This window comes from Ctenocephalides felis, unplaced genomic scaffold, assembly GCF_003426905.1.
Source record: "Ctenocephalides felis isolate EL2017-DRISC unplaced genomic scaffold, ASM342690v1 CF-g0.4_SCAFFOLD_00845, whole genome shotgun sequence".
Lineage (NCBI taxonomy): Eukaryota > Metazoa > Arthropoda > Insecta > Siphonaptera > Pulicidae > Ctenocephalides > Ctenocephalides felis.
In genome coordinates this window covers 16,447,446-16,468,954 of record NW_020536999.1, presented here as the reverse complement: position 1 = coordinate 16,468,954, position 21,509 = coordinate 16,447,446, and the positions used below count along the sequence as shown (strand labels likewise).

Sequence of the window (21,509 nt, the reverse complement as noted above, 5' to 3'; positions counted from 1 at the left end):
AGTGTTTGTTTTTACATATCAGAAGAGATCCAATAATTAATATATATCCAGCTTTTAAAAGCCCATCTTTGGGACTAGACTAAATTGAGACAAATCGAGTGAAATTTTTTGGATGAATCAATCTTTTCGACTACTACTTACTTTCACTACATAGTACATATTAGGGTTTGTTGGTTTTCAAAACCGGTTTTGAAAACCGTTTTTTGTTACGAAAATTATGAAATTCGAAAACCGATAGCGGATAAAACCGGTTTTTATTGTATAAATGGAAAATGACAAATATACTAGATGGAAGCAAGCTTTTTGACACTTGGAATCATATTGGTTCGATAAAATTTGGAATCATATCAGTCTGTTCTATCCCATAAAGGTTCTGTGTTATCTTTTGTCTAATGTATATATTAATTTATATTATTATATCAATGGGTATATTAATTTAAATCAATGCGACTTCTTGTTGACGTCTACTCAAATTTAAAAAAAAGAGTTTTTAGCCCTAGAAGCCACAAATAGAAGAACAAAATTTCCAGAATTATTATATCACACTTTAGTTCGGTTGCAAGTGAGAGAGTATTTTTTATTTAGCTTCTCAGCTTTTAGCAATCATATTTCATTTAACTAAAAAATAAGTAAATATTTGAAATTAATTGATTAAAATTGTTCGGAATAGAATAAACTCGGGGTTTTGTTTAATTATTTCTAGAATTAAAATTTACATTAACAATTATGTATCAATATTCAAACTCTTATTTCACTATCATAAAAATATTTATAATCTGTATGTGAAAATGATGCATGAATAACGAATAATCATTTTCAAAGTCATTTAATCCACATCAACTGGTTTTCTGGAAAATTTAAAATTTGAAAACCGTTTTTCTGAAATGTCGGTTTTTGTATAAACCCTAGTACATATCCAGGAAGTGCACGCAACCTCAAAATGCCCCTTGCACCTAACTAATATATCTTTTACCATCGATTTCCATCTGGAATCGATGTCAAATTCTAATGACAAAGTTCAATAGGAATGTCAGCCAGTTATCGAATCGCCTTGAAAAGATATCTGATAATCTGCCAAGTTTCAACTTGACCTTGCGTAGTAGACGCCGTGGACCAGCTGATGATGATAACCGACACTTGTGGAAAATTTCAATCAAGAATAAATAATATTAATGTCACACGTGATATGAGAGATGAATTTTTATTAATTGTTTATTGAAATAAATTATTGGAAATCAGTTTGTTCAGTACGCATAACGTATGTAGTGAGGAAGACAGTGGCGGATTTTGAAGAATTAAGAGGGTGTTCTAGTATAGATGCATGAATTGTATGGGATATTTGAAAAGCTGTAGAAAGGGCCAAAATATTGGATTATCTCCGTACAGTATTTCAAAAAAAAAACATAAAATGAGTTCATAAAACAATAAAACTAGTGGTGCATGACATGGCCTTAAAGCGAAATTGCTGATACTTCCAGTACTGTAACGAAATATTCAAGAATTTTTAAATGTTTTTAAATTGATTATTATACTTTCATTATTCGTATTTTGTAAACAAAATATAGGACTGATTTGACGACGATGCTTCTATATGTTTACATAAAGTAAATTAGTAGTGTATGGCATCGTGCCTTAAGGCAAATTACTGTAACTTCCCGTACCGTTACGAAATATTCAAATAATGTTGAATGCTTTCAAGTAGATTATTATAAATACTGTAATATTCATTATTGAATTTTATAGACAAAATATTGAATTGGACGACGACGTTTTATATATGTATTACGGAAAAGTAAATAAACAAAACTTAATCATTCGAATTTAACATGAGAGACATTGTCTAATATTTATAAGAATTGTATAAACTAAATTGCAAAGTTAAAGTTATTTATTTAAAATATATAAGTGAGCTATAGAACTTTAGCCAATTGAAATTAAAATCCAAATTTTTTTTGATAAACAAAAAAATTTTAGGAAAAAAAATTAATTTTTAAATAAAAAAAAATCCCAAAAGCAATTGGGACAACACAAGCAGAAAGTTTTTGAATCATTTAAATCGGATGCTTAATTCTTTCAAAAAACAGCCGTTTTTTGCACATTTAGCGCCTTATCTCCGAAACGGCTTGACCTGCCTCTGCCAAAAACAAATCACTACTTCTAACTTAATTAAGCAAAGTTAGACTTATGAGACCTTATCTCATATTTCTAAGAATTATAAATTGCATTGAAAAGTTAAAATTATTTATTTCAAGTACATTTGCATATACATAGTATAAATTATTTATTTTCAAGAATTTTCGCTAGAATTATAATTAAAATCAGAATTATTTTCGATATTTAAAAAAATTCTGGGATTGAAAAAAAATGCCTTCCCCAAAAATTAATCATTTTCTCGCACTATCAACACAAGCGAAATATTTTTTTTATTATTAAAAACTGCTATTTTTTACAATTTTAATCTGTATCTCCGAAAAGGATGGATCTGCATTTACAGAAAAGTATGTTTTGTATAGAGCAAAAAGTGCTGAAAATGAAAAACTGTTAATACATTTTTTTGTTCAGTATTTTTTTGTTCTCCCAAACGGGAGGATCTGTCTTTATCAACACCTGAAAAAGAAAGCAGAATACTCGTATCCACTTTAGTCCATACATTTAGAATGTATGCCAAAATGTTCAGAAACCTATAAAACGTAAAGATATACAAAAGTGTCCATTTTTCATTTTTTGACGATTACTATAACTTATCTTACAACAAGCCCTTAACTCCCGTATATATGCAACTAAAGTACACTTTTCACTGCACTAATAAATTTTAAAAATGCACCTAGAATACATCTTCGGAGTCATTTTATTGCCATCTCACATCTTCTTTACTACGTTTTTAAAGAAAATTCTCATTCGGGATTTTTAAAAAAAAGTGCACACAAGTTATACTTTTGATGTCACATAGCACTTCGTGCTTGACAGCAAATTGATGTAATCTTAGCATTAGTTTGCTGTTTTAGAGTCTCCTAGATCAAAGTTTACAGATTGTATGTACTTTAGAACCAAACTTGACTTTCTAAATAGAAATATGCTTGTATTAGTATATTTACCAGAACAAAACTGGGTGCAAGTGGCAAGTTGCTTGAATTGCTCGATACGTGTAAATTGACATAATTCATAAGTATTAAGATAATAATTCCTACTACTATTCTAAGGCAAGTCAATGAGCTGAGTCAAACTCCAAATCAATTTAGTGAAGATGAGTGTTAGTGATTTTCCATTGCCATTTCACACAGCAGTACCCAAAGTCAACATTTTTTATTGTAAACATATTTTTGTTCTATATTTCCAAGTGCAAATGAACATTGCTACTGCACGATATAAGGTTGTCTAGAGTAGGACAAATTTACGTAAAAAATTAAACAATGGAATTTTTAATTGATATTTGTCCGATAAATATGACCTGTAATTGTATTAATTATACATAACTGTATCATGTCCTAAAATACAGCTTCTTATTCAAAGCTTGAATAAATGTTTGAAGATTTACCATAAATATGATATTTTAAAGTGTTTCTTTAGACCAATCCATTTCATTAAAATCGTAAAAAAATTACATCTGTATCTGCAGTAGAAATCTAATTTTATTGTGGCAAATTTCAATTGGGCATTCCACTGCATAATCGCAAATCTCGGATTAGAATTAATTTTGTATTTCTCGATATTTCTGGAAAATATCAGGACTTTATTAAAACATCATAAAATCACAAAAATCTTGTCTATACATGTATGAATTTGTCATTATTTTGAAAACTCAACAACAGACAGAACAAAATAATTTTTTCCTTGAACGTATATTTTTACTTTTTTATTATATAGTATATGTCTATGTATTTAATAAAATGTTATTTCCATTCATTAACAGTTGTGCAATTTACTGCCATCAAAAGACATCAAATAAAACTTTCATGTATCCACAAGCAGTAAATAAGTCAGAAATGAGTATTTTCAAAGCTTTGTACATGAAAATATTAATAAATCCTTTCATTTCAAAGACAAATCTTTGTAAACACGGCGGTTCTTTTCACATCTGACAACTTCTTTTTTTATATATAAGAGAGAAATTGAATTTGATGTATACAGCATTAAAGTTCATTTTTTCTTCAAAGAATTTTTAACGAAACAGTTTTAATCAAAAGAACTTTGAAATATATACATGGAAAGAAAACTTTGAAATTGAAATTCTTGATAAAAATTGGATTACTAAATAAACATTTGAAGTTGAGTTGAAATTATTCAATATAATTGATTCACAAATTTCCGTTACATTTTTTTAAAGTAATATCAGAAATATTACAGCTCGAGTATCGCATCGATAACGTTGCAAATAATATGACGTTGATTTATTGATTATTGATTTCACAGATGATAATTTTGTGTGAATAGAGATAACTTATCTATCTTGTGACGTTTATCGTGATATTACCCAGCAAATATCTTTATCGAATGTTTATTAGGAACATAATCAATTGGAATATATATTGCAGAAATTCAATATTACTATATATATATATATATATATATATATATATATATATATATATATATAATTTTTAGATATTTTTGTTCGACGTTGAGACATATTTTTGAGTGTTAATTTCCAGCCAATTGTCAAAATAAAAGAAACATTAAATAAAGAACTATTTATTTATACATTTCGACACGATTGTGTGTCAGCATTCAGTAAATTATATTGCCGAAAGTTCGCAACATATTTACAAGAGAATGAACCAACACATTTGTAATTCGAAAAATCCAAATCAGTATAAGACAATGTTTTCGGAGCATGTCATTAATTTAAACCATACTTTTAATACCAAAAATCCTATTATTTTGATAAAAAAAAGAATGTTGACCTCAGAAAATTTGCTGAATCTGTATTTCTTTTTCAAGCCTCTTTGCGTTAATAAACGAAATTCTGCTTTGTTAGTACATGACTCTTATCATAATATATTTTTTTTTTAAATAATTCTCCAAATCTTTGACAAATTTAATATATATATATATATATATATATATATATATATATATATGTTTTAGTATGTATTTACATTTCAGACCCCCAGCATGCCAGCAATCCTAGTCAAACACATTTCGAGTCACATGAACCCCAACTTTGTAACTGAATGAAAACATTTTCAACTTCGACTCGAAAACTACAAATGTTGACATAATAATTCTCGTGTACCTAATAATGAAGTTGAAACATTTGATTGAGGTTGTTCACATAACCAGAGTGTTGTTTGGTACGGAACCCAATAAACTTTCGGGTCGTTTCAAACTAAAGTTTAATGGATTTTGTGTAACTAGTTTAAGGGCAGCGACATTTTCGATTCGAGTTAATCTTATTTAATTAAGGGATAAGGGAGAGCTTTATTGGTTTGACTTAATTTCAGGTAAAAAAGTTTAGTAGAATTAATGATATATCATGTATAATATTATGGCTTCACAGTAAACTATTTGACTTTAAAAATCTATCTAACTTGTAAGAGTATTGATTGGACTCACACTGAAAATCTGAGGTTTACACGTTATTCATATCTAAAAACATTTTTAAAAATTTTTCCCATGCTATTTTCATACAAAACTTTGATTGAATTGCGCACTATCTATAAGACAATATTAAGAGCTAAAACTTATAGAGGATTTTCTTTTATCAATTTGGAAGAATTTGAGCCCTTGGAAGCAAAGAAATTTGAAAATGTCCATATTAAGGACAACCATAATATATATGTATACATATGGTATATTATAAATTTAAAATTATATACATTTTTAAATCGTGATAAAAATCTATTATAGTCCTATAATTTTGAACCCCTCTAAAAATTTATTTATTATATTTATATATAATAAATGAAAATAATTACGCATGTTAGAATAATTAAATGCAAAAAATTACCTTTCATTGTGTTTAAAATAACTCTAGTTCTATCAAGAAGCAAAACATTGTTTTAACTCACCTGAAACAAAATAAAAACAATATTAAAACATTTTGAACATTGATGATTTAAAAATATTTCATGAAATGATGAAGAAAAATTTATTAAGAGCACATCATGTTTAAAAATAAATAAATAAATATATATAAACACATTTGTAAAAAAAATAGATTACTACGAAATCTATATTGGTGAGTATGTTAAAAATCCGTGTATTGGCTTTTCAAAAAAATGACAAAATAATATCTTAGCCTAGAACAGGGACATAAGATTGCAAAATAAGTAAAAAATTAAAATCAAAACTTCTAAATTCAGTTTAGAAAAATGAAAAATGATATAAAAACTTACAAATTTATATTTGCACAATAATAATAAAGATATTTCGCTAAAGAAATCATACCTCAATTACCTACAAAAATAATTTTTTTTATCTCGTGCATTGACCCAAAAATAAGGGTTAAAATTTTTACGTCTATTTTATGAAAGTCAGAGTGAAAAAAATATTTCAAATGTATTGAAGTCAGCATGCATGTTATTTCTTATTTTCCTTTTTCTACGAACTTGAAGTTACAGCAATATAAACGCAGTTTTCCAACATATAAGGCATATAAACAACGTCGATTACTTCAAATTTATTATCTGAAGTAATTTATCAGTATATATAGATCGTTCGTGAGTTCAGGATTAATTGGATTGTATACAAGAACTACCTATAGAATAAACGATACGTCCATAAGTCTATCAGACACGACCATGTAAGAAATACAAAAATAGAATACGTCTAGAAGTATATTAATTTCCTTGATATGAACTTGCTTGTCGCCCACTATAAATATTTCAACTTGGCAACTAGAAAAAGAAATTTTGAGAAAGTAGAAATAGAATCTCTTCTCCAATCCTCCAAGTTCTGCAGATCTTCAAAAATCCCTTCTGATCTGGTAATTGGCGACTTCTATTTAAATTAATGTCAATACTGCCCTTCTAATTTTTCCTTATCTAATTAACCTACTTCCAATGAAACCAATTAAAAACCTACTAGATGAACTATTTGTTTTCAGGTACAAGACTCGTCTAATGAATAATAAAATAGTTCTGATATAGTTCATCAACCTTATTAACTATTTATAACACAGACGAATAGAACAATCAGGATTATAGTTCTATATATAAATTTAAGATTGATGTAAGACGTATGTATGTATGTTTGATAAGATAATTGCAGAAAATAGAGCGAGTGCAGTTGGATTTTATATAATTGAATAGAAACACGCCAACTTTGTTTCTGGCAAGTATGAAATGAAATATTTTTATAATTCTGTGGAACGTTTGAAATTAAAGAAAATCTACTTGAAGAACAAAATTGTGAGGAATCTTTAAGTTAAAAACACTTAATCTGTGTATTTATCTTCTAAACTTTAGTTCACATAAACCAGGATTTTCAGTTTTTAATCAAATATATATATGGAGTAGAGTGGGGCTTAAAGTCCTTGGATAAAAAGCTCCAAAAAAAGTTAGGAATTTTGCAACTACAATATTTGAAAGTAGAGCGCAAAAGATGTATAACCAGCTATCTAGATTCTTATGACGTCACAATCAAAAGAACGCAAATGTATCAATATTCATACTAAAAAAAATGTTTGTGTTGGTATATTTTTTGGGTTTGAGCTTTTGTATTCGGGTTATAATACCTAAATATAATTTGTTTATATACGATATTTCATGTATTGTTATTTTTTTAAGCTAGATTCAACAGTTTTTTATATAACTTCTACAAAATCTTACATGTGGTTGGGGTAAAAAGGACCAACGAAACGTTTATCCTGGAAAATATATAGACAAAAAAAATTAGTAAATAAAAAAGTAAATTAAGTTCAAAAAGCAATTCAACAAAAGATGAATTAAATGAAGAGCTATTCGACCTTTGCTGATAAATATTAAGAATTACTAGATCAAGGTTATATACACTAAAACCTTTGTAAAAAAGGTTTGAGCTCTTGTATTCAGGTTATGATACCTGAATTTAATTTTTAGATATACGTTATTTTAATATTTTATAAGATGTAATGTTAATTTTAAGCTAGGTTCAATAGTTTTTTTATATAACCTCTATGAAGGCTGACACGTGAGTGGGGTAAAATGGTCCAACTCATCCTTTACCCTGGAAGAGGTGTAAACAATAAGAAATAGTTTATATAAAAGTAAATTGAGTTACCAACATTAAATTTTACAAGAGATAAATTAATTCAACTGTTGTTCGACTTCTGCTGATAAATATTTATTAAGAAATATCAGATCAAAGTTATATACATTGAAACTTTTGTAAAATGTTCCTATAACATTTATATTTTACATTGGCTGAATGATGTAGCTAGTAATTAGTAGTAGTATTTTGTAAAGTCCCTATGAAATTAAATATAAAGATGTTGAATCAGTTTGGTCCCTGGCTGTCCCTTCTAACTCCGCCCATAAAACAAAAAAAAAAAACAGATAAATTTTAGAAAAATTGTTAAAAAATATATTTCTATAATTAGGAGTTAACTGGTTATTGTACTGAAAATAGTTCGATATTTGTTTGTTTGATACATGTTATATGTTGTCATATAGTTCATTTAGTAAAATTTGTCTCACCAGAATAAAATTGGATCTTTGTGCCCCGTTCTACCTTACATGTTACATAAAATATACTTGGTGTTTTTTAGATTTTTATTAATTATTTATTCATTTCTTCAAATGAAAATTGTATTTTATTACTGCAACCAAGTTATTCTGATGAATCATCATTCATGTATTTTTTCATATTGTTTTCTCTCGTGTAATAAAATTTATGCAAATGTAATCAATTGTAAAACGAATAGTTTGAAGTAATATTGTAGAATTTTTATTACTTTGTTTTTAAACTACGACTTTATTGTTATGATAATTGTACGTTAACTAATGTTTTCCTTAGTTTTTATATTTTTAATTAACGAAACTAGGTGTGAGTGGCACATTCTTTGAGACAAGTTGCATGAACGTTCTTGTTAATCGACTTAATAGGAATTGAAATAAAGTTTTGAACTGTTCGTTTATAAAATAAAATTTTTGCTTCTACTAAAAAATAGTCAATATAAATTTCTAGTGCAATACCAATGAAATAAATTAGAAAAATTAAATGATTACTAGAAATGTCGAAAACAGATAAAATTATCAAAACAAACTACTTTCCTTTTGGAAGTTGACAACATTTCTTAGAACGATTTATACCTAAAAACCCTTAAAAATTTATAGTATGTTATATAAAGTTATTTGTTACAATAAATGAATTCATGTTGCACTAATGGAATTTACAAATTAATGATATATAATGAATAATTATTTTTTTTTTCTGTGAATTCATTTCTTGACTAATTCAATCACTTTACTTGATTAATTATTCATCCATTATTTATTTATATATTTTTTTTATATTTAATTATGCACTTATACAATGACCTTCTTACGTCATAAATATTCATATAAAATTAAAAAATATGTTATTCATATAAATATTTAAATATATAAATCTTTCAGATATTTCAGTAAGGTTTGTTATATTATTAGTTTAATATCATTTTGTATTTGAAAAACCTAACTTTGATTTTATTTAATATTATTTTTATAATTTTTTTATTTTTATATTTTATATTGAAATGTGTTATTTCTTCAGTTATTTTCATTAAATTAATAGAATGTTTCAAGATCTATATAGCTAATATAAAGTCAATATAACTTTTTACTTTATCAAGTGAATTATTTTAATAATATCCTGAAATAGTAGGTAGTGAGTTATGATAAATGAGTATTAATAGTTAAATATAATGTACTTTTGAGCTTAAAAATATTTTTGTCATTTCATTAGAAAAATCAAGTTGAAAATTTCTTTACACAATGTTTTATCCAAACCATTAATCATATTATAATTAAATACTGTTCAAGTTCAACAATTATAAATGGTGATTTGTCAAAGTCGGTACCAAAAAATTAGGAAAACAGATTAGAGAAACTTTTCCAATTATTTTTACGCATACAGAAAAAATTATATAATATTTTCGTGACGCAAACAATTTGACTTTAATTATATTACAGAAATATCAGACACGCAGTTTGCATATTTATGAAAACTGATTAAACATTCTTTAGAAATTTGCATATGTGTTATTAGTAGGCGATTATGCAATAATAATAATAATAATGGTTTACATGGTATAACATAATAGTATTTGTTTGATGCAAAAATTTTTTTGGGATGATTTTTATGTAGATTTTTCCACTAATGCAGTAATTCAAGTCAATTTTCTATGGGGTCCAAAAATCTATAAAAATCAATCACGTGATCAATGGATGCTCTGTAATGAGCAATGATGGAAACTTGTTCGAACAAACATACTTCATCATTTTTTGTTTGGATCCTATCTTAAAATAAGTACAGTCCAGTCTTCCCTACAGTTCATATAATAAATGTTACCAATAATTCTGTATCATTCTAGTATATTTTTTCAGAAACGTCCAATTCATTGACACAAAGCTTTCAAATTCAGCACATGATTTAGTATCTTCTCCATCGATTTCGACATATTTTCGCCTGGTTATTTTCTCCTAAGAGCTTATGATTTTCCACGTCGTCTGCTTTTGATATTTATAACTATGTACAATGTATTTTTTCCGCGAGAGCTTTCCTGAAAAGCTCGTTACACGTGTAGAGTAATCTTTTCTTTCACGACGACCATTCGTCATGATTTAAGGAAAAGCGCGAGCTATTCATCTCAGGATAAAATCTTATCTGGATTTTTTTTTTAAGAAAATGCGTGATTACTGAGGAAGACAAGATTTGGTAATGAGAGAAATTGAAGAATCCGACCTGTGCTTTGATTTATTAATTTTTTTAGGATATCAATACTTTGAATATTTGTTATGGATTAGTACCTTCGTCAAAATTATTTAAAGTAGAGAAGAAATGTACGTATTTTTTTGATAATATTCTATTAAATAATAATAAACAACCAAATTGTTTTGGAAGCTTCCAAATTAATGTGAGACAGGAAGCTTTCTAATTAAGTAGATATGAATATATATTTCAACATTTTCTTTTCTTTCTATATTTAATTTTTTTAATTTTATTTTATTACATATTTTATTTTTATCTTAATTTTTTATATTTTTTTACTGGGAATTAAAATAATATAAGATGACGTTTTAGAAAATTTGAACAATAAAGCATAATTCTTATATTTAGACTACTAGTTGTCTTGTCTTCCTGTCTATCTGTCTTTATGACTACTTGTCTACCACTCTACCTGTCTTCCAGTTTATTCAACTTGTTTGTCAGTAAACCAATTTACCAGTCCACTGATTTATCTGTCCACCAGTTCACCTGTTCAACAATTTACCTGTCCACCAATATATGTCACCCTGTTTATCAATCTACCAATTTAACTATCTACCAGTTTACCTGCCTACCAATGTATCTGCCTACCAATGTATCTGCCTACCAATTTACCAGTCAACTCATTTACCAGTCAACTAATTTACCAGTCAACTAATTTACCAGTCAACTAATTTACCAGTCAACTAATTTACCAGTCAACTAATTTACCAGTCAACTAATTTACCAGTCAACTAATTTACCTGTCAACTAATTTACCTGTCAACTAATTTACATGTCAACTAATTTACCTGTCAACTAATTTACCTGTCAACTAATTTACCTGTTTACTAATTACTAATCAACCTGTCTACCAAATTACTTGCCTACCAATTTTCCAGCCTATCAATTTACCTGTCTACTAATTCACCTGTCAACCTATTTATCAATCTACCATTTTACCTGCCTACCAATTTACCTGTCAAACAATTTACCTGTTAATCTATTATCCTGTCTACCATTTTACAAACCACCCAATTTACTTATTTCTAATGTATCAACTATTATTAAATTATTAAAAAAGATATAATTACTATAATAAGGTTTTCAAAAAAGGGGTTTGTGGTAAAAGGTTGAAAATTTAGGGTTAATGTGTTTTCAAAAACAAATATAGAAAACGATAAAACTATAGTAATACATATTGTGGAAATAAATGGCAAAAAATACAAAAAACCACTTATTAATGACATTGAAAATTTGAACTGTCATCTGCTAGAAATGTCAATTCACTTGAAATTTGAATTTAGCTGAAATTATGAGCCTTGATAGTATTGGAATATATTATACAAGAAAAGTGTAATGTCTACATTATTATTGCCAAAAAGCAGCTGAGATGTGCCAGAAATTAAAATAATATAAGATACAGTCAAAAGTATATGTTTGGCAGATGAAATTATATAATTCAGTTTAATAAATAACGCAATTAGTTCAAAATGACATTAACACTATTTTTCTGATCTTTTGCATGTCGCATTTTGATTTACTTTACTAAATTATTTAACATTACAAAAAAATATTTCTACTTATTAAAAAATGATTTAGAATTTTGTTTCATGTATCAAAAATTCATTTGTTTGGCATTGGATATGGAATATTTAACAAGTAGATCTTAGATTGAAGAGTGCTCATACGAACTAGATTTTACAAATTAATTCACCTAAGATTTGAACATAAACAATAATGTTCATTAAATTATTAGTAAGGAAAATGTACTTTAGAAATTACAATTGCTAAAAAGCAACTAATATATCGTACGAGATAATGAAAATTTTGAACTAAATTATGGAAGCAATTATGATGTGTGGTAAAATCAAGTGTGATATTGTTCTTTTACCGCAGATACTATATTATTTTTTTCTGAATTTCTTATACTGCTTATGCTAAGACCAAAAGTGAATCACAAACGCAGGACATCAAATAGAATATTACAAAGTATAGGATAGGATATTAAAAAATTTGGAGCTTTTGAATTGTAGACTTGGGTACTGGACTACGTCTGTCCGGTCAACTAGTATATATATATATATATATATATATATATATATACATATAATATTAATCGATTCATTTATTTCACAAAGTATAAAATGATTTATGACCTCATTTCCAACAGTTCTCAAATTTCAGTGGTAACTAAAACGCATTTGTTGTTTATTTAGAAATATTTCCGTTGTTGATCTCGTAAGCGCCATTGTGCTTAATTAGTATTTTTCCGTCATAATATAATCAAAGATATGGAAATATAAATTGCCTCGAAGATATTATGATTTATAATTATTTAAATGTATACCAACGCGAATGAAAATGAGAGTAAAATGTTAAATTATTATTTGTGTTTAATTCTGTATCCAGAACGTATGATTTTGTCTTTGAAACATGTTTTATTATTTTAATTATCTTGCAAATACACCAACTCACCTTCAAAAACTCACATCTTCACAAATATCTAAACGACAATATAACCACATCAACACATAACTATAAAAATTCTTAAACATAAGTAAAATATATATATTTTTACTGAAATAAACAAATCAAATCATTTGTTTACGCAAACTATTTAAATAATATGTCAGTCATACGTGTCTGACACTAAGAACTTCTATATAAGCCATGTTAGACATATATTTCTAACGAGAGATTTGGTAGATGGAAAAAAGTTTTAATATAGATTCATGTCAGTCATATTTGTGTGACATAAAAAATAGTGTTTTTCCAGGAATTTTGTCAAAAAAATAATTTTTCTTTGATACATTAAGTTTTCTTGAAACATTTTTAACTAAAATCATTTTTTAATAAAGTTACCATGGCCCATGTAAAAAAAATCTGATATTACCTGTCGTAGCGAATGAGTTAAATATAAATTTATTTACACCGAAAGTTTTCTAATGAAAAAATCCGTCCAACACAAAAAACATCATCATTAATTTAATTCGACTACTGAATTATTTATCTTTGCATTGTGTTAATCGAATCAACGCAGATGGGAAAACAATATTCTATTTTCAGTTTTGTTGAAGTTGAACAATTCTTTTGGGAAAACTCTTCTGACGCAAATGCGTATGGAAAATTGGAGAAAATGGGATAAAAAAGTTATACAAATCGTTCGTTGAGTGCACTCGGTAGTTTTTTGTTTTTGTTTGAAGCAAACAAGAAACAAATTGTTTTATAATACCTCTACATCATATCACAAATAATTGCTTGTAAAAAATATTTGAACGTTTTTTTCGGGATTAAAGAGAAACAAAATATAAATATGTGAATACAAGTCACAAATATGCACATTGGATAAAACTGCCTTTTTGAAATATTTGTGTTTTAGGAATATTATGGAAATTAATGTATAATTATTCAATTTTAGTGATATTTAAATAATGAATTTCTCGTTACTAAACCTTAAATATTGGACTTCTTTTCATCACACCTCAAATTTTGAGTAATTATTAACTTCCCGAAGGAGAAGTTTATATTTTCATCAAAAAATCCGATTTGCTAATTTTATGTTTTCTCGACGTTTCAAGCCATTCTCAATCGAATGTGACCAAATTTGGAAAAAAATGTGTGTGTGTGTGTGTGAACAGATTTTTTGCGGTAAATCGACGTTCTCTCCAAAACGGCTGAACCGATTTCAAAAATTTAAAAGTCATTCGATGTATCTCGATGAAGACTAGCGTTTCTCAGTTTTGTGTAACGATCGAACGAGCAGTTTCTTTGTAAATAGTAGGAAAGTGAAAAATTTTTCGACCATGTTTTAGCCCGCAATTCTGCATTGATTTTGAAAATTCAAAATCTGTTCAAAAGATATCGTGCTGATTAGTTTTTGGTAATGATCGACCGAGTCGTTTTTTTGTAATTAACAATTGACAAAAAAATGTTTGACCATTTTTATGAAACTTTTGAAAAAGTTTGAAAAAATATAGTCAGAATTTGTGTCAAAAGTCGCTTTTGTGATGTGATAAGTCAAATCAAGTCAATTAAGGCTGTGGAATTAACAAAAAAAAAGAGTGCGCGTAAGGATAACACGCGATTGAAGTAAAACTTTTAATATTGTATGAGTAAGCAATTAAGATAAAAATAAAAAAACATCATATTTGAATTTTAAAAATCATCTATTAATAATCACATAACATCAATAATAATAAGATCTCCTGAGAATCGGCACAGCTGTCCTACTGATATTAAGAGTTTGAATATGATGTGCAGCTTTCTTCCTAATTTTGTTACCTATCTTACCAGAAAATTCAAACCATAAACGTAGAAGTTCATCATTATCGCCACTATGTTCTATGTACACTAATTTTCCTACACAACCATTAGCTAAGCCATCACTTACATCAATATTAGTTGTTATTATGTAAAATTTATTCAGAACTAAAAATATTTCATTCGGCAAACCCCCGGTATCAATAACCGATTTTTGTGAAACTGCTGACGAATGTATGATTGTTGATCTGTCGCATGGCAACCTACATAAATATCCGTGGCAGTAGATATTATTTTGTCTTCAACGAGATTCAGTATAAATTTAATATATTCCATGACACATTTATTCTCTAAGAAAAGTCTTATTCCATGAGGACATAATACAGCAACCTCTTCTTTTGTAAAAAAACGTGATTCAATTAATGCAAGTTCATATAGGGTTTAGCGTTCGACTTACGCATGACATGACGAGAGTGGATACTCGCGACATCAGCGCTTACGGCGTCGTAGTGTTCAACTTCACATTGGCGTTTTCGTTGCATTTGTACGGATTTACACCCGTGTAGCCTAAAGAAATTTTTACACCCATATCGCGCCTAAAGAAGTTTTACTTCAAAAAGTAAATGAACAGTCTACAAAAGTTTTTTATTTTTGTAATAAAAAATGCCAATAATTTTAATTATTAAATTATATCAAGGACTACGCTCATGGCATTTTTAATCATTGAAGCAAATGCTTAAGATTTCACAAAATAATTGATTAAGTTTTTTAGAAAAAATGTTACGACGATGTTCATGAACAGTCTTACAAGAATAAGTTGAATTATATAAATTAATTAAGATTTAGAATAATAGGCTACAAGTTTAGGACATATAAATACAATTATATATGTATATTTTTTTTTCATTTTGGATATAATTTACATCTGTCCAATGAACATTAGGTAAATTTTATGAATAACAAAATAACAAAGAAGATGTCTGCAAAATAAACTATTGAATGCTTGAGAGAGTGCACAGTTGCAACTCTCCTAATTTAAGAAAAGATTATGATCTAGATTGACTTGGAATACCAGTTAGGTCCAAAGGCGTTTTCCTTTCAATTCTTTTGGTGTAAAATACAATTATAAATAATTACAGATATTATAAATGTATTTGAAAGATATAATTGGAAATCGCAATCTTTAGATTTCATTAAAAGCAAAAACTTTTTTGAGATAAATAGTTAAAAATTTTATCTAAACATCTGAATTCGAATTTCAATTGATAAAGTCAATTATTACACCCATCGGAAAGTTTTCGCAACTTGCATTAGGGCAAAATGCCACTTTCAACTAGTTTAGTATAAATATATATATATATATATATATATATATATATATACATATATAATGTGCCAACGCCACCCACGAAACTTGAAACGCCAAAAATGTTTCCTTTTAATTTTTTGAACACGCCTCGTGCACGAATAAGGTTACAAAGCCCTGTAGGCCACATTTAATTTGTGAATTTTCGAGAATTTAATTACGGAGTGGTCTGCAAACAACATTTTTCAAATACTTCAATTTATACACACAATTTGCATCCGCAGATTTGTTTATTACCGAAAACACCTCAACGGTATTTTCTGTTGTGTAAACATGTCAAGTTCACACAAAACAGATCGTTCCAGTAAATGTTCTATTTTTGTTCGAAGACTTTATAAATATCGATGGTTAAGATAATTTTGAAAGATTCTTTATGCAGATCAATATTGTAATTGATTTTGATAGAATTTTGTAGAATGGACTTCTAACAAAGATACATTTGTTGAATGTAGCAAATATATATAATACAAAATTTTTAATAATTTTATTTAAATCGTTGTAAGTGCGAATAGTTTTGGAAGTTGTAATGATTTTTTTTAATATGACAATTATTCTGAGGTCACTACTGCTTGATATCAGGCTGTCCGACGTGCGAATTAAACCTGAAGCATACATGCAGGCTTAATTAAGCCCAAATAAGTCTTACCGATTTAAATATATTTTACAAGTTTAGAACAAAACAAATAATAGTTAATAATTTTAGAGATAAGTCTGATAGATTTATGTTGTAAAGAAAATGATAAGCAAATTACACATTAAAATTTTCCGCCGAGAAAACAATAACTTATGTATGAATATTAAAATATTGTTTTATGCGACTGAAAGAAAACCATCCAAATTGTGCGCAAATAAGTATAAATGTTCTAAAAGTAAAAATGATAATTATTTTATATATTTCATTTGAATTATATATAATTGCGCCTACAAAATTTGTACCCAAGTATATGAATTTATTACCGGCATAATAATTATGTATGTTCATAATATTTATCATTCATTTATAACATCTTTATGCAAAACTGCTAAATAAATATGAAAAATTTAAATAGGTAATTACATAATCCCAGGTACGCAATAGAACAGAGAAATTTAAATTTTGTTGTACTCCATTGAAACTTTGTATTTTTTAATTAATAAGAATCATTTTTAGAAATAAATTTATCATTTATTTATAAATTTATCACTATTTTCATTGTTTTAATAAACTTCATATATATTAGATAAAAACTTCATATATTTAGATGCTTACTCATTGTTATTATTATTATTTTTAGAGTTATTCTCAGCAGTTGATTTTATGATTTTCAAATTAATAATATCATTAGTATGTATAGATTTATTATTATTATTCAGAAATAGAAATTTGTTATTTTACCATAATTTATTATAATGATATCTAAAAAGATTATTTATGCTTATTATTTTAGTATATTCTCATATTATTGTGTATAAATTAATAAGAGATAACTACATTTACTTGATATTATCTTAGAAAATTATTAAAGGTAAAATATGAGATATAGCATATATCACACATCTTTTTACTAAATACTAAGTTATTAAAAATTTATAAAATCTTATATAAAAATTTGAAAATAAAATTTATCTGTATCATCTTTTACTTTGATTTTTAGTTTTAAATGAAAGTTTTTTCGTAAAAGTAGACAAACTTGTATAAAATTCAAAAGATTGCGGCTGATAAAATCTTTGATACTTGAAAATAAAAACTATTTTATAATTTAGAATTTTTATACTTTAATATTTATTAGAATCAATTTATAAAAATGCTTCATTTTTATGGGAAACTGTTTCCGAATTTCATACTGCTCAGTTTTGTATAATTAAAATTAATGATGTGTGAATATTTCATATTAAATCATATAGTATGTATTCATTATCTTATGTAATGAAACGTGCAATTTTCAAACGTATATGAACTGACAGAATCAACATCAAAAGAATACAAATGGTATTATAAATTATATATATATATATATATATATATATATATAATTATTAAAAGATAATTGCTTTATTACCACATGCATTGCGATTTTTCTGTAATGAAACAGTCTCAAATACTTTCATAAATTAAAAATGTGGTTTTATGTACATCTTTATTTTTAATTAGTATTATATAAGATTTTTTTAATACGTTAAATGGAATGTCAGACACACAAGAAAAAAAATGTAATATTTAGTTTAGTAAATTTAGTAAATTTATACAGAATTCCCTGTGTTTCCTAATAAAGTTAGAGATAAATGACATACAATTATATTTGCTGTAAATACTGTTTTTCTAGCAATTTTAACTTTTTTCTTGATACATTGGGTTTAATTTTAAGTTTTAATACGTCGATGGCCATGATAATTTAAAAAAAAAAATTCACATGATCCATGAAAACTTTATTACATAATTTAGATAAAAATGCATATAAAAGACTGAATGTGTCAAAAAAATTTTTTTTTGTAAAAATAATTGGAAAAGTACTATTTTTTATGTCACATGTATGACCAACATTGCCCTAATTATAACTTTTTTTCTCCGTTTACCTATTTCCAGGTGTCAGTCATATATGTCTAACAAAGGTTATTTGTAACTTTTCAGTGTCAGACATATGGCGAATATTGTTATAGATAGTAAATAAATAACAATAAAAGTTTAATACAGATATCAATTCAAATACTGAAAAAAATAAAGTTTTCTAATCAAAGTAATTAGTTTTCCATACGTTTCGAATCTTAATTTTACTCTTTTTCAGTGCATTTTTTTTTTTAAAAAAAGACAAAAAGTAAACAAACAGTAAGCAAAATGCTTGTATAATGCGGAAGGGAGATATTTGACAACCTAATATTTAGGAGTTATAAATGTATTTTAAAAAATAAATAAATATTAACACCTTAATCACCACGATATCAAAAATAAGAGATCACGTGGCCCATGACAACTCTATTAGACTATTTAGTATCAAGGGAATTAGACAACTGTACCATGGGAATTTAACCATTTCCACTCGGATGCCGCCTAAATCTCGGAATTCACTAGTGGAAAGGGTTAATATATTTAAGGAAACTCGTTTTTGCCAATTTTTTTATTATGAAAAATGATTTATGATACATATATAACTAACTGATTGATTAGATGTTAAAAATATATAAAATCTTATTCTAAAAAAATGAAAAAATAATTGATTTTATGCAATCTTTTTTTAGTTTGATATTTAAAAGAAATAATTTTTCAAAAGCAATTGACTTGTATAAAATGCATTGGATAGTAACAATAAAAAATCACCTTTAGATACTTGAAAATAAAAACTATTTTATAATTTAGATGACATGGTCCTATATCAAAACTTTTTTTCTCGACAAGCCCAGAAATTTTTAGGACAATTTGTCAGACATGTATGACGTGACTCATGCTACAGTTGTTAGTATCAGACATATATGACCGACATTACGGTAAACGTGGTAAAAACAACATATTTATGATAAACGTACATTTATCCAGAAGAAACAGCTAAAATAAATTAAAATATAAACAATAACTTTAAATGGTTACAAACAAAGGTCAGTTACAAACAAAACTAAGAAACAACGGTTGGGTTTGTTTTTCTAATAGTTGGATGAATGATGACTGTATAAACAATTATATTAATATACTAGCATACCCGGCCACGCGTTGCTGCGGTTTTTTATTTGATCTGATTGAAATTTGAATCTCATTAACAATCAACATTTCAAAACGTTTTGTTATAAAAATTTATATCACTCCAAAAATAAATAAAAACCGGATTGAAATAGAAATCTGATGGTTCAATACTGATTAAAATGCTTCTTTATATTTTATTAACGAAGAAAAGAAATTAATAAAGTTTTGAATAAAATAGCACATTACTAAATTTATAATAAATAACCAAGTGACTTTTCTAAATGTGTTAAATCCTATTTGGTGTACTGTCCTATTTATCTTTTTAACATTTTAACATGTCCTATGATTACATATATATATATATATATATATATAATCTAATTTACGATTTAATCTAATTTTCCATAACACAAAATAATTTATTTACCCATCAGAAAACACATCTAAGCTACATCATAAACACATGTTGAAGATCCAACACAAACGAAAACTTTTTCAGTAAATTTGATCACTTCAGCACTTGAACATTCACAAAATAATTGAAATGTATTTGTAACCAAACTAGATGTGAATAATTACATGAAATTTATGGAAATATTTAAATACTGCATTTAATATTCAAACGAGAATGACGATGACAATGACGATAGTCACACTTGGCTGCACGAAGCAAACTGACGCCAATTTTACTACGAGCGCCGGCGGATACGATTCCCCACCAGGACGCCTGTTACGCAGTCATATAATAATATATAGATATATAGATATATACATGTATATATGTATATAATATATTATATATTATATATTTGATACGGTATCTTTTGTCGTATCGTATATAGAAATCTAAATTACGGTTCAAATTGACTAAAATATTGAATTTTTAGTACGGTGTAGATAGATGAATATTTTGATGCTGCAGCTATACTAGTAGTGTTGTGAAGAAACACAAATGACAAATGAAATTTTTAACTTCCCGTAGGGTAGTTATAGTAATGGGCCGAAAATCGAAAATGAAAATTTCTGCATTTAGCGACGTTTTGAAGGTTTCTGAACATTTTGGCATACCTCAGACAAAATTGATGTGTGTGTGTGTGTTTTGTATGTCCACATGTTTTCGTTCACGTTTTCGGGCGCACGGATCAACCGATTTAAATGGTTCAAAAAACATTCTATTTCTATTGATAGGGAAATGTGTTGATTAGTTTTTGGAAAACGCAGTTCCAGTAGTTTCGGAGATACGGAGCAAAGAGTGCAGATAATACAAACGAGTTTTTGAGAGAACGGAGTATCGGGTTTGAATGATCTAAAAAACATTCAATTTGTAAATAGAAGTGGTGATTAGATTTTGGCAAAGGCAGGTCA

At 26.9% G+C, this 21,509-nt stretch overlaps 1 protein-coding gene across 5 annotated transcripts in view; it reads right to left on the bottom strand.

Moving 5' to 3' along the window:
• Positions 1-20,802, bottom strand: part of LOC113374708 (probable 3',5'-cyclic phosphodiesterase pde-5) — a 70,199-nt gene extending 49,397 nt beyond the window's left edge. For all 5 annotated transcript variants that reach the window (XM_026614683.1, XM_026614704.1, XM_026614697.1 and 2 more), the window contains exon 1: positions 20,572-20,802. In XM_026614683.1, coding sequence (XP_026470468.1) covers positions 20,572-20,587 — 16 coding nt within the window. In that variant the 5' untranslated portion in view covers positions 20,588-20,802. The remainder of the gene's footprint in view (positions 1-20,571) is intronic.
• Positions 20,803-21,509: the final 707 nt, after the last annotated feature.